The 23,098-nt window shown below is 39.4% G+C and overlaps 2 protein-coding genes across 3 annotated transcripts in view; one reads left to right on the plus strand and one right to left on the minus strand.

Annotated features, from left to right (window-relative positions):
- The window catches only part of LOC126491524 (collagen alpha-1(I) chain-like), an 85,394-nt gene that overhangs the window by 37,873 nt on the left and 24,423 nt on the right, over positions 1 to 23,098 (minus strand). The window contains exon 2 of the mRNA XM_050127259.1: positions 12,369 to 14,627. Within this exon, the coding sequence (XP_049983216.1) occupies positions 13,312 to 14,627 (1,316 nt within the window). The 3' untranslated portion in view covers positions 12,369 to 13,311. The remainder of the gene's footprint in view (positions 1 to 12,368; positions 14,628 to 23,098) is intronic.
- The window catches only part of Yes1 (YES proto-oncogene 1, Src family tyrosine kinase), a 71,668-nt gene continuing 62,553 nt past the window's right edge, over positions 13,984 to 23,098 (plus strand). For both annotated transcript variants that reach the window (XR_007589414.1, XM_050127260.1), the window contains exon 1: positions 13,984 to 14,126. The gene's annotated coding sequence lies outside the window, so the exon portion shown is untranslated. The remainder of the gene's footprint in view (positions 14,127 to 23,098) is intronic.

Consider the following 23,098-nt stretch of genomic DNA (forward strand, 5'->3'; position numbering starts at 1 on the left):
TTTGGAGGGTTTGAGGGAGAGGGACAGGAGGAGTGTTCCAACCCAGAATAGTATAATTTTAAGTTTTAAAATGTTTAAGTCTTAGATTGAAGTTAGAGACATGAAATTGCAACACTTTCTTATTTCCATAGCATTCTTTGATGCTATTTTCAAATCGTATCTTTTAAGTGAGCTTCAAATAACTCAGTAATAGCATTGCATCAACAGAGAGTCTGTTCCAATCAGAACAGTGAAAGCAAGAACTTCCAAGGGTTCTCCTCAGCCTCCAACTTGCCATAGAAGTACTGGTATTATAAATACACACAATACTCTACCAGACTTTACATGGGTTCTGGAGACACGAACTCTTGTCCTCACACTTGTGTAGCAAGCACTTGAGCCACTGGGCCACCTCCCCTACTCCCACCTACAACTTATCACATCTTTAGACTCTACCTAAAACTGTGCTTTCTGTTCTCCAGCTCTGGTCTCGGGATTGATAACTCACGGTGTATAACATCCCAGCTACAGTAACTATATGAATAAATTCCTTATGATATGTGCCTATGTGCATGATGTGCATTGTGTTGGATCCATTTATCCGAAGAACCTTAGTGGAAGCTTCTTAAGATTCACCTATGAAATTTTCCAAAAGCTAAAAATGAAAAAATAATCACTGTAGCACTCCATACTTCCTCTCAGAAATAATGTTTTTTGCCAGTCATAACTTCATCACCCACCAAATGTTTGACTTTGAGTAACTCACTCAATCTACCTGTCCTCCTAATTCTTAATTTATTCATTCATATATCCATTCAACAAACACTGGCAAAATTCCTTTCTTTTGCCAGACACTGAAAGTATTGGGATAGACACAAAAGCCATACGAGTTGATAAAATAAAGTTCATTCTTTAGAAGTTCAGTGCAGTGAAAGCAGAAAATATTTTACAAAAAAATGTCACATTCAGTGTGAAAGGTTTCATGCTCACTTATTGAACACCACTCCTTCCTACTTCCCCCTATACAAACTTGAGATTTCTGATATTTTAAACATTATATTTTGTGCACATTTGGGACTAAAGCTAGACCTATGCCCCCACCATAGGTCTTTCTGGAAAGACCTTTCCAGATTATATTCCACTGCCTTTCAACACTCCCTGCTCCTTCTGCCTAAAATCTAACCCAACACTAAATTACCAATGTTTATTTTCTAGTCTAGAAAAATTAGCTATTATTCATCTTTGTATATATTCTATTGTGGACTGTCTAAAAGTAGGATATATTCCTACATTTCATCCACTTTAAGAATTTCTTAAGTAATAAAAAATTTGCCTTAGCAAGAGAAACTAGGAAATCACTTTATTTCAATGTTCTTTTTTGTTTGTTTTTTTTATGTGCGTCATGCTTTTATTTTTTTTATTATTTATTTATATATTAAAGATTTCTTTCTGTCTCCTCCCCGCCACCGCCTCCCATTTCCCTCTCCCTTATTTCAATGTTCTTATTGTCATAAGCTAGACAATATTTCATAATGGAGGTATTTAAGATGTTTATAATTTCTAAGTATGAAAAAAAGCTACTAAGTTATAAATATACTTTTATAATATTCTCATAATAAGAAAATTACCATTATTTTGCAGAGAATAAAAATCGATTCATAATAAACATTCAAAAGTATTCCATTATGTGAGAATTCAAATTCTCTCCTCTCTTTGGTGCAAGGGATTGAACCCAGGGCCTTGGATATGTTAAGCTAGAACTCCACCACTGAGCTACATTTCCAGGAAGGATCTGGCCTATAGTTAAGACTTAAATTCTCTCTCTCTCATTCCTCCCCTCCTCTGTCTCTCTCTTCCCTTCCCTTTATCCTTCTCTCAATAAACTGCACACTCAAAAAAATTAAATTTTAACTTTAGCAGAATTCCTAAGCCACATATTACTTATAGTTACCATTTACCAGTATGAAGTTAAGAAAGTAGGTGCCAGGGTGGCAGGGAGGAACACAACTGCATGGCTGGGAACAATCTATCAGTTAATAGAGGTCATCTTGGTTCACATCCCTAAACCTTTCTCCTCAACTTAAACATTTATAAATTAGAAAGATATTCCCTTTGTAGTTGTCACAAACGGAATTTTTGACTCTTCAGGCTTTCACTTTTTGTTGTTACCTGAATATAGGATCGGTATAAGGGAACTAAAGTCATTAAAAACTTGCCTGATGTGTGTCACTTGTGAAATGAATGGTACTTGCCTTTATTTAAAAAAAAAAAAAAATGATCAGGAATTCTCTATGTGGCTGGTCACACAGGTTCTGCATACTTTCTACTGGCTAATATCCCTGTGAAATGTGCTCAAAAAAAATCTGTAATCTGATTTCCCCGAAGAAGGTTTTACAAACCAGAAGTTCAAGTCTCATGATATGCTTTATACAACTTCTTTTTCTCTACATTACTTACACTCTTTGCTGGGATCATTATCTTAAACATAATTCCAAGGAAAGACTTATGGAAAATGTGTGGGCGTGGGGAGGGATCCACCTCAGCCAGGAGTCGCCATTCCTTTTTAAATTCTGCAAAGGATTTGCAGAATTCTATCTGGTCTCTTAGACATTAACAGCCAGATTTAAATTTAACAATTTATAGTGTAGCACTATAAAAGTTGGAAATGTAGCTCAGTAGAGTAAATGCTTAGTACCCACAAGACCCTCGGTTCAGTCCCAAGCAAACAGAAAATGAAATTAATAAAATACTGTGAAACATTTGCAATTGTTAAATATAAAGTTAAATATTCAAATTTGAGCTGAACCAAAGTTAGATTACATCTTCTCAATGTATAATAGCAAAATCATGATTGCAGGATGAAATATCTAGGTAAATATCTTACATGTGCTTCCAGTAATGCTACCAATCTAAGTGTAGTAAACAAATGCATACGATGTGTGATGGTGTATTCAGAGAGGCTTCAGAGTCCTGAAACAAAGGGAACTGTCATGCATGGCTCGGAGAAACCAATTAGCGGAAGCTAGACTTTACAGTGTCAAATAATTTAACTGAAATTCAGTATGCTCTTGATGAAACAAGAAAACAAAACCTCAGAGTGAAGCCTAATTTAAATCCATCAGTTTTAATAAAGAAGACTCAAGTAAACTTTCTTTTAATTTTTTTTAATTTTTAATTTTTTGACACAGGGTTTCTCAATGTAGCCCCGGTTGTCCTGGAACTCATATTCCGTATTTTCCTTCCTAAAGGAAAGCAACATCATGCCTGGCTAAGCTTCCAACTTTTAAAACCTCATTATGATTTATGTATTATTATTGGTGGTGGTGGTTGGTCACAGCTGGAGATCAGAGATAACTTCCTGGGATATGTTCTCTCCTTCTATCATTTGGGTCCTAGGATTAAACTCAGGTCATCAGGCAGGAAGTACCTTTACTTGCTGAGCCGTTTCAGCAGCTCAGGTTTCAATTATGATTGCCAAGGGACTGGAAGGGTTGTTGTTGAATCATCACAAGAGGAGGGACATGTGTGCACACTCAATACAGGTATCATTAAAAGGAAGGCAGAGAATTAGGTATTTGTACTTTAAAAAGTGTTTCAGTCATTTACCTAAATTTGGTTTTCAATTCTCAAGTATGCTATCATTTGCTTTTTTTTTTTAAAGCCAATCAGAACAATTCTGATCTCAGTACACACACTGAACTTGCTTGTTGCTATATTCAGCCAAACTAAAGTTGAAGGGAAAGAAATGTTTTTGAGACAGGTTCTTTCTGTGTAGTCAAAGCTTCACAGCCCTACCTTTAAGCTCCTAAAGTTCCCAGGTTAGAGGTATGTATCACAGTGTCCAGCTCCTTTTTCTGTGCTAGGGACTGAAGCCAAGGTCTTTCTTTCATGATAAGCACACATTCAAACCTTGAGCTCAAAGAAATATACCAACCTCAAATCTTCATATTAAGAAAAACAGAATTACAGAAGTTGTACTTTTTCTTGAGGAAGAATTCTTTAATACAGAGACACCTGTCACTTTTTTCTTTTTTCTTTTCTTGCTGCTGATTCTCAGTGGAAATCTTAACCCCACAAAGGGCTGATGGGCTAAATTGACTTGAAGGCTATACTTTCTGCATCGCCTTTAGTGGTCTCTCTAATGAGATTTATTGTCTATTGGCAAAATATTGATTTTTTTTAAATAATATTCACCACCAAGCACATGAATTTTGTAGGAGAAAAAGGGCTAAACAATTGTATGTCAGTTTTAAACTTAAAAAATATATTGTGAGAACTCGATAGAGAGTAGCTTGAGTAGTAGTTGAGTGGTAGCTCTAAAAAATGATTTCAGCTCAATTTCAGCTCTCTCCCTTTTGGTGGAATGATTTTTGTCTTAATGATTAATTTTTCTTTCCCTCATTTCCCTACTTCTTGAGTGAAGCTTTTAAATCACTTTCTGCTTCCTAGACTATTGTGAAGATTGACTTAATACATAGAAAGTTGAGAACAATGTCTGATTCATTTAAAAAAATGTTACGTGTGAGTTTACAAAATACAGTGGAGAATTCAATACTTTCAAATTGTATGTTAAGATAACTAAATTATATAGGAAGTACATCATAAACCAGGTGATATTCTTGGTTTCTAACATTCTTACTGCAATCCATGGTAGAAAAGAATTTACATCATAACTATTACATATATACAAAGAAAGCTAATGTTTTTACAAAACATGGCACAGAATATAGTTCTTTGCTTCAATCTTCAGAGGATTTTAATTACCACTAAATAAATTGATTTTTTTATCATTCATTAAGAAATATTAACATAGTTCCAAAGAATATTTGCCTTGTTCTATCCCTTCATTTTAGAGTAGAAAAAGTGACATTCTAAGGACTGGAACATTTACTTGACATCTTAGAGACAAAGGCTATGGATTCTGCAATCAGAATGATTTCAATTGAGATATACAGTAAAATTTACCTTTAAAATTTATAGCTGAGTGATTTTCTCAATATATTCATAAAGCTAGTCTCATAATATTTTCCTAACTCCAAGAAGAAACTCTGTGCCCACTACAGTGGTATCAAAATTTATTTTACTCAGAATCCAAAGATTTTTTCAATGTCATAACCTGATATCGCTATCCAAATAGATAATCCCAGAGGTAAATAAACATGTCTAAAATATCAAATTTTAATTCCTGTACATGGGAGGCAAAGGCAGGTGGACTTGTACCTCTTTGAGTTTGAGGACAGAATAAGTTCCAAGATAGCCAGAGCTACAGGGAGAGATCCTGTCAAAAAAACAAAACAAAACAAACAAAAAACACAAACCAAACAATCAAGTTTATCAAATAGCTTATAGGATTTTGAATAGCTGTGGGCTAAAAACCATTAAAGATGTCAGTATTTTTCTTCCCCAACCCCATTCCTTCCAGTATCTCAAGAGGATGTGGTCAGCACTTAGGAATGGTTTTTGTGTACTTGAAACAGACTCAGGAAATGCTTTGTCCTTTCGACATATATAATCTTAAAGGAATGAAACTGGTACTTTTTACAGGGAATGTGTGAGGTTTTGAGAAAAAGTAGTTTATTCTGGAAACTTTTTATGAAAAGTTTTTTTTTTCCGTATTTTAGGGCTTTCAAATAAAATATATTAGACAAAAAACCCGTAAGAGATTTGAGGGGAACCAAAATGTTTTTTCTGGACAGAAATTCAAATGAATTTTAAATTACTCACCATAACAAAAACTGAGTTTCTAATCTGTGATGATTTTTGTTTTGTTTTTCCAAACTATTCATTCCTTTGTCTCTTCTTTTCTTCAGTTTTAACTTACTGGAATTAATTTTATGAGCACAAATATCAATGTCTTTTATGTGCCAAAATTTTAGTTTTCACAAGACAAATCTCTTATGTGAAAGCCTATCACATCTGTGATATAGCATCCTCCAAATTGTGATAGCCATCACATACAGTTTGAATTGTCAGTACATAGCTGGTAATTCTTTAGAATACAGTTTTGAGAATTCATAAGAATGTCTGTTGATTGTGGCAAGGGCCTTTAATCCTAGCACTCGGGAGGCAGAGGCAGGTGGATCCCAGTGAGTTCAAGGCCAGCCTGGCCTACAAATGATTTCCAGAGCAGCCAGGGATACACAGAGAAACCGTGTCCCGAAAAACAAACAACAAAATATCTAACTGTGAAAATTTGAGTCCAGATAATGTGAAAATTTGAGGATTAGGTCACCATAAAGACATGAACCATGATGGTGGTAATAAGACTACAGGGCAGTTGAGAAATAATGGCTAGGGTTTTTTCTTCTTCTTAAAACATAATATTTAGATCATATTCATCTTTAGTGAGTACTTCAAAAAGAAAGCTTTTTGGTTTTTTTGTTTTTTCTGTGTAGCCTTTGGTTATCCTATAACTTGCTCCGTAAACCAGGTTGGCTTACAGAAATCCATTTCCCTCTGCTTCCTGAGTGCTGGGATTAGAGGTGTGCACCACAGCCACCTGACTCAAAAGAAAAGAAAGTTTCTGCCAGGTGGTAGTGGTGCACACCTTTAATCCCAGGACTCAGGAGGGTGGCAAGAGGCAGGCAGATCTCTGTGAGTTCAAGGCCAGCCTGGTCTACAAAGTGAGTTCCAAGACAGGTTCCAAAGCTACAAAGAGTTTCGAGAAACTCTGTCTTGAAAACTTTTAAAAAAAAAAAGACAAAGGAAAAAGAATGCTTCTAATGGTATTTGGTTTTTTTGTTTGTTTGTAAGCATAGGGTATTAAGTCCTTTTTCTTTAGGAAGAAAGGCCCTACTAGTCTTTGAAAATCTGCTAATTCTTGTTGGTGGTGCCACACATCTTTAATCCCAGCACTCGGAGGCAGAGACAGGTGGTTCTCTGAGTTCTTTAGTGTCTGTCTCACTATCTTGTTTCACTACATTACCAAAAACCACAAAATGGCCAGTTGTGGTGGCACACGCTGGTAGGATTTGCTGAAGGAGGCAGAGGCAGGAGGATCATGAGTTTGAGGCCAGCCAAGGCTTAATAACTCACAAAATGTTTAATATAGACTAAAATATAATGCACTAGGTGGTGCTTTGTAAATGTTCTATGAACGAATAAACTGATCTTAAGATATTAATAATATTACTTCATGGGCTGGAGAAATGGCTCAGAGGTTAGCACAGGTAGCTCTTCCAGAGTTCAATTCCCAACAACCATCTAGAATAAGATCTGGTGTCCTCCTTTGGCATGCAGGCAGAACACTGTATACATAAATAAATTTTTTTAAAAGAAAATTGCTTCACATGATATTATTAACTGTTATGGGGTCTTAACACTATGGTTATCATGCAAAGTTTAACTATGGTCATCTCAACTTGACAGACTAACATGGAAATTTTTAACATTGTATAAAAATGTATATTTTATATACAATTGCTTTTCAGGTATTTGGTTTTTGCTTAAAAAATATGGTTTATGCAGGTTTCAGTAGACATCTGAGTGAATAACTGCAAAATAATAGTAATCAGTCTTTTTTTATTAAAAAGAAAACAAACTTTTTTTTTCATTTTACATACCAATCTCAGTTTCCACTCCCTCCCCTCCTCCCATTCCCTCCACATACCCCACCCCCACCCCCATCCACTCCTCAGAGAGAGGAAGGCACATTGCTTTGGGGAAGGTCCAAGACCCTCCGTACTATATCTAGGCTGAGCCAGGTATCCATCCAAAGAGAATAGGTTCCCCAAAAGCCAGTACAAGCAATAGGAAATAAATCCTGGTGCTACTACTAGTGGCCCCACAGTCTGTCCCAGCCATGTCAAGCACATTCAAAGGGACTAGTTGGGTCCTACACTTGTTCCTTCCCAGTCTGGCTGGTGTTGGTGAACTCTCATTAGCTCAGGTAAACTGTTTCAGTGGGTGTTCTCATCATGGTCTTGACCTCTTTGCTCATATTCTCACTCCTCCCACTCTTCAACTGGACTTTGGGAGCTAAGGCAGTTTCTCAGAAAATTGGGAATCAATCAATCAGGAATCAGCAATACCACTCCTTGGGATCAATAAAAGACAGCCAATTGTGTGAAATTTTATTCTTTTGGCTTTTGGGGAGTCTACCACTCAGCTCTCAAATAAATCACACATGGAGGCTTATTCTTAGTTGTAGGGCCTGGGTCTACCCTTGTTCTTGGGGTTCAACTTGAGGACAGTTTCTGGTCAGCCAGCTAAAACATTTTGTTGTTCCTGTGCTCCCCCTGCCCCGACTGGTGATTAGCTGTAGGGCATTGCTGACTCCATCTTTGGTGTGGTAATTTCCCATCTGCCTGGGCAGAAATCCTTGTGCAGCAGCGAGGTATGTAAGGATTTTCTCCAAGGTTAAATAAACGACGACATTCGGTTGATCTCCTTTCGAATGACCCAGGTCTCTTTCAATCTCCAGGCCCTTGCCCGACTAGCCTTAGGTACAGTGGTGAACTGTACCGAGGGAGTAACACAGAATCGGGTGTTACACTTAGTTATGAATGCCTGGCTTTCCCTTGGCTTGTTTCTTGCTAGCTTTTCTTAATTTAAATGATCCCACTACCTTTCGCCTCTAGGCATTTTCCTTTTCTTACTTGTTTATGTCTTACTTTTTTTCTTACCCTGTGGCTGGCTGGGTGATTGGGTTGCAGGGCCCCAGACATCCTCCTGCCCTTGTACATGCCTTCTCCTTTCGTGGTTTCTCCTTCTATTTATACTTTCTGTATACCAAGCATGCCTATTCTTGTTCTGCTTTGCTATTGGCTGTTCAGCTCTTTATTAGACCATCATGTTTTAGACAGGCAAAAAATAACAGCTTCACAGAGTTAATCAAATGGAGCATAAACAAAAGTCACATGCCAGGCGGTGGTGGTGCATGCCAAAGCTACAGAGAAACCCTGTCTCGAAAAACCAAATAAATAAACAAACATCACACACCTTAAAATAATATTCCCCATTGTGTTGCTGATGTTTTATCAACTTTATTATCTGCATTGCTGATCTGATTAATACATTCATTCACATGACTTAAAACGCAATTCACCAAATATGGGTCTTACTTTAAATAGTTAATATAAATAAATCAATAAATCTCTCTCTCTCTCTTTTCTGAGACAGGGTTTCTCTGTGTAGCCCTGGTAGACTTCTGCCTCCTAAGTGCTAGGATTAAAGGCAAGCACCACTATGTGTTTTAGTAAGAAAAAAAACAAAAAACAATTCAACTAATCAAAAGCCCTACTCACATACAAGTCAGAGTGAATACATTTTGTTAAAGGATTAAGGACATTGTAGTTTATGATGAGCTAAGTTTTAAAATTTGGCCAGTCACCAATGAAAAAGTGATCTTTGTAGCTAAAAATGAAATAAAATGTTGATTTAGAAAGATTTAAAAAAAAAAGTTTGAAAAGCTTAAACACAATATAAAACCCAAGCTGGCATCACCTAGTAAAACATATTACTATTAAAGCGCTTCCTAATATCAATATTTCATGCTTCATGGTCACATTTAATCAACTTAAAAGACATTGCTTAATTTAGTTTCTTTTCTAAACTATCAGTTCTGGTAAACATTCTAACTTCAACATCTCACCTTCAAGCAAAGTCAGATTCTACTTCTCCTAATCCATGTGTAAAGATCTCCAGAAGTAGCAAGCTGGTACCAATTTAAAGGAGTTTAAATGCAAGGCCAGAAACACTGCCAATATGATTACACACCAGCTAAAGGGATCAGAAAAGCACAGGCCCAATACTCAACAAAGGCTACTCATTCTAGGAATGAGTTGTTATAGGAACTGCAAGTACAGGTTATGGGAGGAGATGATGGCTTTCAACATATTCCAATTTAGGGTAGCTGCTGTCCAAACTGTGCTGAGCAGGAATCTGGGGTTGGCAATAGTGCTCAGGGGAAGAGTGAGGCCATGATCTCAAAGCCTTGACTGCTTCAAGTAGGTAAGAGGACTGATGTCAGCTTTATGCCTGGCAAGAAGCACATCAATCTGTGTTGGGGCTCCTGCAAGCTCCTATCTCTACTGGCCGTGCAGCTCCTTTATCCCTCTCTGTGAAAATCCCCTTTAAGTGCCCCACTTCTCATCTGTACAGAAAGCAGGAAATCCTGCCCTCACAGGACTCAGGAGACTAACAGAAATACAAAATTGTGTTTTGTTTTCTGGGAGTTTTTGTTTGGTTTGAGACACGAGGAGCCTAGGTTAGCCTGGAACTCAGTATGTAGCTGAGGGTGGCCTAGAACTCCTGATGCTTTGCTTCGGTCTCTCAAGAGCTAGGTTCTAAATTGGGTTTCTCACTTGCAAAGAACAGACTCTGTACTTAACTTAAGCCGAAAGAAATTTATTAGAGTACGTTTATAGAATCAGCAGGAAGACTAGAGAAGCAGGCTTAGTCAGGAAACAAGGAAGGTATGGGGAATCCAAGTCCAGCTCCAAGAATAATCTGAGTTACTTTCAAAATTCAAAATTCTAGAGGACCAAACAGATGCCTCAGCTGGTAAACATGTTTGCCACAAAAACTGAGAACCTGCAATCAATTACCAGGTGGAATCGATTACCACATGGTGGAAGAGAAACCAACTTCCACAAGCTGTGATCTCACCTTCCAAAGCACCACAGTGCATATCTCTCCCCAAATTAAAAATAAATACTCAAAATTCCAGATTGAAGCCTGCTATTAGTAGTACGTGTATTCAGAGAACAGGTTTAAATTCCAGTTACTAGGTAGAGAACTAGTTTTCAGAAAATCTTAAGATACACTTTTCTCCCCATATCCTTCTCCTCATCAGCCAAGTCTCCCTTACAACAGGTCTGGAACTCAAGACAAAGCAAAGGATGACCTTGAACTCCTCCTCAGCTGCTTCTACCTCTGAGATTACAGGCACACAGGGTTTCTGTAGTGCTGGAGATGGAACCTACAGCTCTGTGGCTCTGTGTAGACTAAGCAAGCTCTCTATCACCTGAGCTACATTTCTAGATCCATAGATTCCCTTTTTCAAAAAGCATCAACAACCACTACTTTCTATAGATCACTCTGCAGAGGACACACATAGGATGTCAAGTGTAAATTCAGTGTAGAAGTTGCAGTTAAATGAGCAGAATGAAATGTCAACTTGGAATGAGTTTGAAAATGTAGGCAAGACTTCTGAGAAGAAGCAAGCTGCATGAATAGTAAGAGCTAGAATTGAAAGTGGGGATTTTGTTCTAAGCCTAATCCAAACTAAAAAGAAACTAGAAGGATTCAAGTCAGAGACTATGTCAATGGATCCCAAAGAAGATGTAAAAGCAAAAACTAGATTGTTACAAAACAGCCCTGGATCGGAGGAGGTACCACATAAACACAAAGTTAAAAGCCAGAGAAAGCAATAAAAAGCATCAAGAAGACAGGGTGGATTTGCTGAACTTCATATAAATGTGTATTCATTGTAGGGCATGTTCACATGCCTGTTATTCTAGTTCTCTTAGACAGTGGAGAGGAAACAAAAACAAAACCACCATGTCCAGTACAAGGTAATGAAAATACAAGGTTTAAGAAAGTGATGGATTACTGTACTGCTTCAGAGAGCTCAGCACAATGAGCCTCACACTCAAGAAGAAATGCCTGATCCTACAAGTCTTAGCTTAGGGAAGCTCTTGTGCTCTTTCTAGATGGGTCCTTGGAGTAGGCATGGCCAGCTGGAAAAGACAAAGTCAAGGTGGTACAGATAACAGCAGGTGCCATGTAGTTACAAGGATATCCTGCTTCTAATGGATAAAAGACATCTTGAAAAATCTGTCTGGTGTTTGAGATCATACACTGCATGCACCTTATGCAAAGCAGCTGGCCTTTCAGTTACAGGAAGAGAAAATGACATCATCAGGGCCTTAGTGTGTGTGTATGGGGGGCAGATCTCTCCCTGAGAGCAGAAGTTTAACCTAAACAAAAACATTTCCAGGCACAATCACAGGTTCCATTGTGTATCAGTTCAATTTCTAATAATTCAAATTTCCAGCCAAGTAATTTTAAGCACTAAAAAGCTTTAATAAGAATATCTTAGTTCTAGAAATACCTAATATAGTTTAAACTTTCCACTGACCTTCCCCTTCTTCCCTAGGGCTCATTTTCCCGGAAGCTTCAAGACAGGTCCTTATCACACCACTGTGCGAGAGGGAACCAGGGGCTGACCTCCTTCACTTGTCCATTTCACAAACAGGTTTTTAGCTCAGACTAATATCTGTAACACCAAACTCAGCAAAACTTTCCAGATTCTGTCACTTTCTTAAAAAATAGTTTTAAATATTTCTAAAATTAATAGCCATTAAATGTAATACATAATTTGTAGGTGTGATTTTGATGCCCTCTCCCTACCTTAAAATACAGAAATTGTGTGCGCTGGCACCTACCTGCAACCCCAGGACTGGGAGGTGGAGGTAAAGCAGGGGCTCAAGGCCATCCTCTACACAGCAAGTTCAAAACCAGCCTGGGCTAAACAAGACCCTGTATCGAAAAAGAAGTAACAAAGTAACAAAGCATACAGAACAAATTCAAAGCAGGTTAAACTAACATTGGGAAGGGTTTTTGTTTTTGAGATTGCATTTAGGGGCACACATATTTCTACTATACCTGGAGGTTTAGAAACGGGACAGCTCAAATAGGTAAAATTCTAGTTTTAAGAAAAATGGAATATACATCAATATGAAAAACTTAATGCCCCAGACAATGGCAAAATAAAGCATCATTCTACATTACATGTAGCTGTTCATGTGAATTCCAATACCTTTGTTTTGAAACTTTCAAAAAAAACGTTTAAGTTTTTTTTCCGTTTAAGTTCCAAAATACCAGAACAATGACACAGTTGGTGGTGCTATTGAGAATATGCCGAAGATGATTCTGAACTTTGTTGAAAGCCACAAAGGAAACCAAGAGTCCTTAATAACTAACCACAGCAATACTTCGGATATCCCCACCAAACAGGAAATACAAAAGGGAAATCAAGGGTTTGACAAGGCTGAAGTGGCTTTAGCAGGAAGCGACTAGATTTCAGTCTCTTGACCTTGCCTCTCATCTTTACCCCAGTTCCTTCTGAACCCTTCCTTTTCTACAAGGCAAACAGAAAAAAGATGCATGGCCTTCGGAAAGGGAAAACCCTTTCATCATGGCTTCTCCCTTTCAAGGGGCCCTCGCCTCAGTTTTAACATCTGTCAAGCAGAGCTAAAGTCTGGGTTCCCGCTTAGTAGGATCAAATAATATGCTGTCCCGCACCAAGTGAAAGCCACCATTCCTGGGCGAGTTGCCAACACCACTCAGCTTCGGTTCCTCTCCCGGCAAGGCTGGTTCGACCTACAGTCAACAGGAAGCTTCTGGGGCAGGGACAGGATCCCAGCTTCGGAAAGAGGCCAGACGAGAACGTTTTTGGATCCCGACCAGGGTGTCAGCACCGCCCCGCTGGCTCACGCGGTTGGGCTGAGATTTTACTATCAGCGACAAAGACTGCGCAGACACAAGGCTGAGAAACGCAAAGTCAAACTCTCTCCAAAGAACCTCAACCCCGGCCACCCCACAAAACAAAGCCCCACGCCCCTCGGCGCTACGGAGAGCCGGGCCGAGCTCCGTTGTGCCCGTCGCGGTAGTCGGCGCGCGGGAGGGCAGGGCGCCGCAGGCCTGTGCCGCTTTCTCTTCACGCCCCCTCAGGAGCCCGCCTGGCCCCCGCCGCCATGTTGGGCTGGCAGGCGTGACACGGCCTGGCCTCCCGGCCGCGCGCGAACCCCGCACAGAGATCCGGCGCCGGAAGGCGCTCGAAGCAGGCAGCGCGGCCGGGCGCGAGTTCCGGTGAGCGGGCGCGCGCAGGTAGCCGCAGCCCCCGCCCCGCGCTGCCGCCCCCGTCGAGAACGGAGGGGCGGGGCCGGCGGCTAGAGGAGGTGGAGGAGGAGGAGGAGGAGGAAAAGGAGGAGGAGGAGGAGAAGAGAGGGAGGCCGTGGGGTGCAGGCGCCCGGGAATTCCCTCCTCCTCAAGTAACGCGTCCCGGGCCGGCTGTGCCGTCGTCGCTGCCTCCCGGCGCCCCGCGAGCAGGAGACGGAGCACGGAGAGAGGGCCGCGCGGGCGTGCGCCTCGGCCGGCCACCGTCTCCCCCAGCGACCCGTGCGAGTGCGGCCAGACGGCAGGTAGGCTCGCGGCGGGCCCTCGCGACGGAGGCTGCTGACCCCGGCCGGGCAGCGCTAGGCCCCGGCGTCCGTCCTCCCGCTCCCCGGCTTCTCGAGGCGCCGCCGTTCCTGCCGCTGTCTGCCGGCGGGGCCAGGAGTCGGGAAGTTGTGGAGAAACTTCTCCCTCCTGCGGTCCCGCGGGCGGGCGGGCGGGCGGGCGGGCGTGTCTCCCGGGCGCGCTACCTGCTGGCCCCCAGCCTTGGTCCCCCTTCCCGTCTAGTCCTTCCCGGTCCTGCGTGAGTCCGACTGGTAGTCTAGTCGACGTCGGGGCCGCTGTTGCACCCTGCGTCCTAAAGGGCTTCGGGTCACTCGAGAGTGAGGGCGAGCGGGAGGCAGGGGAGTGGCCCCTTCTTGTCCTAGCGGCGAGAGGTCTGTGTCTCCTGACGCCCGCAGCAACTTTCCGGATTAGGACTGGGACGTGGGGCTGGGGTGGGGTGGGGGTGAGAGTTGGTGAGCATCCGTCTGTGCAAGGTTTGATTGAAAACCGCGACGAGTTTATAAAGTTTTCCTTTGTTTGGGGTTGAAGGTGATGGGAATTGTTATATTCAGCGGCCTCTTTTAAAGGTGCCCTGACACTCTGCCTCGTGTTGGGTTCGGCTCTTTATCCCGTGTTAGTGAAAATTTTGTCTGAGAGTCTGTTTTTCTTTTTGGTAATGATTTCCAGCATTTGCTTTATTGGACACGCGGAAGAGCTGCTTTAAGAAAGTGGGAATATCGTTTCTGGTATAGGGACTTCTGTAGTGAACGGGGCATAGTGTGGGCTTTTTTTTTTTTTTTTTTTTTTACATAAGTGATCGAAACAGTCTTGAAATAGCTAATGACAGTTATCAAAATAAATAAATGAAAAGTCTGCAGTACACCCACAACTTTGCAGCTCTGTCGTTTGTCATGTATGTGTGTCCCACAGCTGTGTTTTCATATAGGTGATTTCCCAGGACACCATGTTGTAATATATTTTGTGCATTATACTGTAAGATTACTGTACCAAAAGTATCTTGAGAATTGAAAGTATATATTAAAATTCTATTTAATTTCTAAATTTCAAATGTTACAAAATGTGCATTTGTCATATGAACTTAATGTGAAATACTTGTTCAACTCTATTAAGAAGTCCAGTGACTGTGGACAGAAAACATTTTGAGTGGACAGGTAAGAGGATGTTAAATTAAAAGCCGAAGTTCTTGTATGAATCACATATGAGAGAACACAAACTGCATGAAAGTTGTACACCAGAGGAATATTTCCTTTCTTCCAGCCATGTCAGCATTTAGCTATATCTTATTTTTTGAGTTAAAAAATAAGCTAAACCACAGTGAAGAATTTAGATACTGGTTAACATTTCAGAGGGTCCTAAATTTGAAAAAAAAAAAAACTATTGCCTTTGATTAAAACAAGACAGTTTGTATTCATGTCTCCAGCATAAAAGCTAGAAGGGCTCTTAAAATATGTACTTTGCCAAAACCATGGTAATGTTAACATAGCTTTAATTTTGCAGCCTGTTTTTGCTGACTTCACAAACCACAAAATTGACTCCTTTCTGTTAACTGAAAGTGAAATTACAGCCCTGACCTGTCTTCCTGGGAGAGGTATAGACTTTTGTCTTACGGTCAAAGGATAATATTAATATATAGACAAAAGTTTGTTTTTAGTTGAGGAAACTCCAAAAAATCATTGTCTATGCAAATAAATTTTTATTTTTGTGTTTATAAGTGCTGAAAGAAGATTAGTGACCCAGTACAAATGAATTATTACTAATCTTTATTTATTTGTAGTTCTAAAATTGCATAGTACTAGTGGTAAATAGCTTATTATGGGAAATTAAAAAAATACATTTAGCTCCTGTTGCCATGATTTAGGAAAGAGGCAAAAACAGATTTTTTAAAAAAAGAACATTGCTAGGCTCTGACATCTAGAAATGGTCTAGAAATGTAAACTTAAGTGATAAAACTAGTATTTAAAAAGAACTACAAGGAAGTGATTTGCATAAAAACAAAGACTCTAGAGAGGGAGGGAGGCAGCTGTGATAAGCATCCCTACTTCTGTAGTAGTAGGAAAAAAATCCCCTCCTCTCCACAGGGTTTCTCTTTGTAACAGTGGTGGCGTTCAGAAACTGCCCTGTAGACCAGGTTAGCCTGGTACTCACAGTAATCCACCTGCCTCTGCCTTCCCAGTGTTGGAATTAAAGATGTGCACCACCATGTGCGCCACCACCGCTTGGTTAGGAAAGTTCTTTTAACCTTGGGGTCGTGGATGTGTTTATCTTAATTCATCAAGTCATAATTTGGGGGGGATAACCTGATTTCTTGTCACATCCTTCAATCTTTCCCCTTTTTGTTAAAAAATTTAATCATTGGTGACTGACTTTAGAACACTCCCTGGGCTCTCCTTTGCTAACAGGTTTAGGCTTTCTGCATCGTAACCGTCATGTACTAGCCTGTATGTACTAGCCTTGAAATACCACACATTTCCAGATGTACAATAATGAGATAATTTTGAAAAAAAAAAGTATTTTTCATAGAAATACTCATAGTTTTTGTTGTTATATTGATATTTTGAGAGAAGGCATTATGCTTTACTAATTTTAAATGTAAGTAATAGTAAGTAATCAAAATGTTTATTGAATGAATGGATGTTGTTCTGTTATCAAGTACCTACTTTTGAGAAAATCAGGTACCATGACAAAAGTGATATAGCGAGTCTTGACTTTCATTCTGTTTTTACCCCAGAGCAGTAATGATTTAACTAAAAAGTTCGTCTGTTAGTTTTGATATTCCCATGAGACTCTTGTTATGTAGTAATTTTTTCCTTATTGACACTTAATGAAGTGGGTAGAGTCCGAAGAAATAATACACTTTTGTTGCAGACGAAAATAGTGACCGTTTGGTTGCGTTTCAGAGACAGCGTAGTTGCTAGATGCTGCTTTATTTGTTCTGTGTAGTCGTGTGCTGTTTAGCTGTTGATTTTGTTGCTTAACATTGTTGTAATGGAGCACTGAAGAAGAGATTGCATCTGTGCCAAGTTCTTATGTCACAGGAACTTTGCCGTGTTGTAAAGGTGATGTTTGTTACTCTGGCCCTGTGTGAATATTTACAGGAAGTTTTAGTAAGATCTTCTATTGTTCTGAGGGCTACATGACTAGGTCACCTTTGTTTCACATTTAAACTGGTTTATAATATAAATACAAGTCCTCTAGCAAGATCCAGTTGGTGCTTCTTAAATAATTGATTCCTATTAAGGTATCTTGGTGTCTTAACAAGTACTGTGTACAGCCGTTTGTGTGACTGTGGTAGGGTATATATTTTCTTTTTTCTTTTCTCAGCTGCTCCAGTGCCACAATTAGCTGAGTATTGCTCAGCTGCAGCTGCTGGGTGATTCTGAGCCATCTAGCTCCTGTCTAAACTCAGAGGCGGATTTAGCAAAAGGAGCTATAGTAACAGTCGAGATAGAAAAAGAGCCAGTGCTGCTGCCAGTGTCATTTGAGCAAGTCTGTGCCAAGGAATTCTTGGCTGCCGTAGCACTCACTACTATTGTCTTGGAACCAGCCAACTTGATGGCAGCATATCTTGATCTGAGTTGAGATTTACCCTTTATATTCGGAAGTATACTCCAAGAAAGGTGGAAAGTCCTGTGATTACAAAGTATAGCATCATGTACTGAAGGCCTGAATTACAATGATGAGACCTCAGTGTCTCATCTCCTTGCCTAGCAGCACCCTTTGGTGTCTCTTCTTGGGTTTCGAGAAACATTTAACATATTCCACTCTACTTTAACTACTGTTACTATTTGGGGGAATGACTGGATTTCTGATGTACCAATATACATTTTTCTTTCTAACAAAAAGTGAAAGACCCTCAAGAGGATCTAGAACCAGCTACCCATAGCTTGTCCCCTGCTGTCTGAAATTTGGAAGTAAAAATCCAAAATTCTTATTTATTATTGTTGGTATTTCAGAACATAAGCCTCAACTAGTACAAGTACTAGCGATACATGGTAGTCTGTATTCCCACCATCTATTGGGGAGAAGGCTGAGATGGGAGGATTGGGAATTTAAGGTCAGCCTAGACAATTTAGTAGTACCTTATCTCAAAAGTAAAAGAAAAAAAATCAGCATACAAATACACTATCAGCTATGTATGGAAAATTTTAGACTGAAAGATGCCATTGGCAAATTTTGTTGCCTCTGAAATGATAATCGTAGCATCTTATATAGCTACTGAAAATGCAGGGACAATCAATTTCTTTTACTAATCCTGATAATACTGGTAGTTCAGGGTTTGGCTAATTTGAGGTGGGGATTAGAGTTCAAATTTTAAGGAAGAGATATATAGAAGACTGAGCATGCTTAAGTGTATGTTGTCATAAGGTCATTTAACAAGAGACTGGTAAAAAGCTCATATGACAAAGATTTCTTCTAAAATTGTAGTATTTCTTTCTGTGGTTGTTGTTGACAAAATGTTTCTGTAGCAAGGGGCTGTTTCTATAATAGTCCACAGTAAAGACTTTTTAAAACTTTTACATTTATTTGTTTATTTAGGTGTGTGTGTGTGTGTGTGTGTGTGTGTGTGTGTGTGAGAGAGAGAGAGAGAGAGAGAGAGAGAGAGAGAGAGAGAGAGAGAATAACCTGCAGGACCATTCTCTCCTATCATGTGGGTTCTGGGATTGAACTCACTGTTCAGTTTTGTTCACTAATCACACATTTTACCAGCCTAAGAAATAATCTTTGAATTGTATCAAAGATGTGGTTTGCAGTATAACCATATGACTATAACTGTGGACTTTTCTTTTTTCTGTTTTGGTTTTTCAAGACAAGATTTCTCTGTGTAGCTTTGTAGCCTGTCCTGGAACTAGCTCTTGTAGACCAGCTGCCCTTGAACTCACAGAGATGCACCTGCCTCTGCCTCCCGAGTACTGGGATTAAAGGTGCATGCTCATAACAAACATTTTTTGTATATCCTTACCAAAATTAATAAAATCAGCTTAGTGCTTTTTTATAGATTAAATTTAAATAATATCAGCTTTCTTTTGCTCTCAAAGTTTTGTTCTACATTATATAAAATAATTTAAAATAATCTTTCAAATGAGAATTTTAAAGGTTTTCTTTATAAACTAAAAATCAGTTGAAGTTAAACTAGTCTTTAGGAACATTTATTTTAAAGAAATACTTTTTAAAGTTTTGGCATTTTGGTTGTGAGCCTAGCCTTTAATGGAAGAACTACCTCTCGAAACCTATTTTTTACAGTTTTAATGAATATATATTATTCTTGAGTTATAAAAAGAATCCCGTTTTCGTTAAAATCTGAAATACATTTGATAATTTATCATACTAAAATTGGCAATATTGTAATTTAGGTTTATCTCTCCCTAGGATGAAAGAAAAGAGATATACTCATTTGCTGTGATGTGTTTGAAGGAATGCATAGTACTTGGGACACATTATGCTGTGGTTTTGGCAGGGTTTAGGAAGTGCAGGAAGGAAAGTGCTGACCACTGAAACTTCCAATGTATATCTAGAGGCTTAAGTTATTTCAGTAGTCTGTCTGTCTTCCCCTCCCCTCTTTGTGTTTTAAATAATTTTCAGTTCCTTAACATTCAAGAGCAGTTGGAGTGAGATAGGGTTGATGGCTCACATATATAAGTTAATACTTAGAATTGTTCTGCGGCAGACTTACTGAAGTCTAACCTTTGTTCTCATGTGAGTTGTCTTTTACAGATAAGGATTCCTTAAAGTAATGGCAGTCAGGCCTGTGGGAAGGAGCAGAGAAGGAAATGCAGTATAATGAGGAAAGAATAAAAACAGATCAACTGTTATAAAGACATGCTTCTTTTTAATTAGTGTACAGGATTCCGTTTATAATAGTGACCAATTCCATAGCTTTGTCAATTTAATAAACTTCTTAGGTAAAAGGTTGTTGATCCAGATGGTTCCTGATTTTAGTATGGCTCTGCTGGACTAGGTGTGTCTTTGTTGGAGGAAGTATGTCACTGGGGACAGGCTTTGAGGTCTCAAGAGGCTCAGGCGTGGTCAGTGGATCAAGTCTTGCTGCCTGAGGAACTCTCAGCTTCTCCAGTAACCATGTTTGCCTACATGATGATAATGGACTAAACCACTGATCCTGTAAGCCATCCCCAATAAAATGGTGTCCTTTATAAGAGTTGCTGTGGTCATGATGTCTCTTTACAGAAATAGAAACCCTAATTAAGATAGTGGTATTGTGTGATACTTCTGAAACTTTTTTGTTTGGTTGGTTTTTGTTTTTTTGAGACAGGGTTTCCCAGTGAAGCCCTGGCTGTCCTAGAGCTCACACTGTAGACCAGGCTGACCTTGAATTCAGAAATCTTGCTTGCCTCTGCCTCCCTTATGCTGGGATTAAAGGCCTGTGCCACCACCACCCAGTGGAAATTGATTTCTTAACTGACCTTTGAAGCAGTTATCAAATAATTCATAACTATTTGGATGAGGACATTGCCACACTGTAACAGGAAAATATCTACTATCATTATAATTCAGATTTAATTTTTAAAATTTGGTTATTGTGTTTATGTGAATTCATGATGGGAGGAAGCATGCCTGCCACAGCATGTATCTGGAGGTCAGAGGACACCTTAAGGAGTGGGTTCTTTCCTCTCACCTTTAAAGGGGTTTCAGGAATTGAACTTAGGTAACCAGGTTTACATGGCAAACATCTTTACCCAATGAGCCATCTTAATTGACAAATACTCCTTGATAAGAGTATTTATTTTTCCTTAAATTAATAATTAATATTTGGAACACAACAAGCATGGGTATTAAAAATCTTCACCTTTCAAGACTTACTAGGGAAAAATAAACCTAAAATTGCAAGTAGGTTGTGTTCTCAGTTTATTAGTTTTATGAAATTGGAATGTTTCTCCAGAATGCCTTTTCCTGTAGTGTAACCTTTCTGGTTAGATTTCTATGTAGCCCATTAAAATAATCCTGTAAAACTGTAAAAAAACAGTTGTAACAGTGTTTTTCATTTTTTTGTTTTTAAATATATACTCTTTGAATTAATAAAATGCTTATTTATAGATATTAAGTATGAGTAGATAAACCTATTGTCTAGCCTGTCACTTCTTTGTACCTTTGCAGCCCCTACTCTTGTTAAGAATCACTAAGAATTCTAGTGAACCTTGAGTAAAGAATTATCCGTAGTCTCTCCCACCTGCTTAGTAAGCTTTTTGATACCTACTGTTCTACTTTTGATGCCTCGTACTCTAGCCCTATAGGATGGAGTGGAGCTTCAGAAAATAAGACAGGGGCTTGGTGTGACTCTGGGTTTCTAATTTTCCTCTTTATTTTGTCCTTTTCTTTTTTCTATCCATTCCTAGTGTTGGATGTTGAGTGATGAAAAAAGCTTGTTCTATAACAGGTTGTTGGGATACTAATATTTAACATGGATTACCATATTTAATATGAGTGTTTTTAATATGTTTCCAAATACACAGGAAAATCATGGAGGACATAGTCATTATAGCTGGAGCAACTGATACTTGACTTACTACAGGTATATACGCATGATTTAGCAGAACTAGGATTTGAATCTAGACCTTTATTCCTTAGGAATGAAACAGTGGCAGGAAGGGATGGTCTTACCCTTTTCTATTTTAAACCATACATTTGAATTTGGTAAAAACAAAAATTTTCACTTGAACATTTGGCCTTGAACTAGTCTGTAGCCCAAGCTAGCTTCAGGTTCTTAGTCTTCTTGCTTTTGCTTTCTGCTTTCTAGTAATGGAATTAGAGACATCTGCCGCAGTCTTGACTTTTACACTTTTCTTTTTAATGGAAGAAGCTTTTTGTAGCAGATATGATATAGGAGGGTCATCTGTCTATATCTTACTTTCATTGATTAATAAAGGACTGCCTTGGCCTTTTAATAGGGCAGAAAATTAGGTGGGTAGAGTATACAGAACAGAATGCTGGCAAGAAGGCAATGAGGCAGACACCTCAGGCAGACACCATGATTCTTCGACCCGAAACGGATGTAGGCTAGAATCTTTCCTGGTAAGCCACCACCTCGTGGTGCCACGGACTGACTCTTGGAGATCGAAGACCGAGGGAGAACAGGGGTGAAGGCTCAGGAGAACACAGGATTCGGTGAATGACAGACAGACACAACTCTAATGAGATTTGAAACTGCTGCAACTTTACTAAGATTTAAGCATCACTTTTAAGAGATTACAGAAGGAAGTTGGCAGACATAAAAGTTTCCATAGAAAATGATTACAGATAATTAATTATTTTTAACAAGTCTTGTAGTCAGGGCCAGGTAGGCAGAACTTTTCTTAGAAATTCGTCTCACACCACTAACTAACTGTGCTTTCTTATGGCCCTAAATCATACCTGCCCTCAAGGTAACCAAGGTAACCCAAACACCATTCTTCAACTGTGCTTCCTCATGGCCCTAAATCATATCTGCCCTCAAGGTAACCAAGGTAACCCAGACACCATTCTTCAGGATTCCACCCCCAGGGTTTGTTTCAATATTGAATGTTTGACTTCATGTTATCAAGAATATCTTGCCTTTCTTTCCTACCTAAAATGTACCAGGGGTTTCTCATTCTGGCTAGCCTTTCCATAAATGGTAATTCATGCCATAATACATTTTCCTTCATAATTTGCCCATCTTCTACCAAATCTCCTATCATGAGCTCTTTCTGTTCTAGGGTATCTGTAAATTCCCCCAGAGAGCGAGCCAGAGTCTTAATCATAACATTAATGGCCTGAATCAGGGGAGGGAACTGACGCATCAGTTCCTCCGTGTTCAAGGAGCCGTTAGGAATGTTTCCTGGTTCCCTGAACAGATTAAGTTTTTGTCAAGAGAAAAATAGAACAGAAGAAAGGATAGCAGAGTCAATGCAAGAAACCATAGCCAGGAACAAAGTGAACGAGGTCGTTGAGGCTAATCAGGCAT

This window comes from Alexandromys fortis, unplaced genomic scaffold (genome assembly GCF_014885135.2).
Source record: "Alexandromys fortis isolate MF-2015 unplaced genomic scaffold, M_Fortis_MF-2015_v1.1 scaffold_279, whole genome shotgun sequence".
NCBI lineage: Eukaryota > Metazoa > Chordata > Mammalia > Rodentia > Cricetidae > Alexandromys > Alexandromys fortis.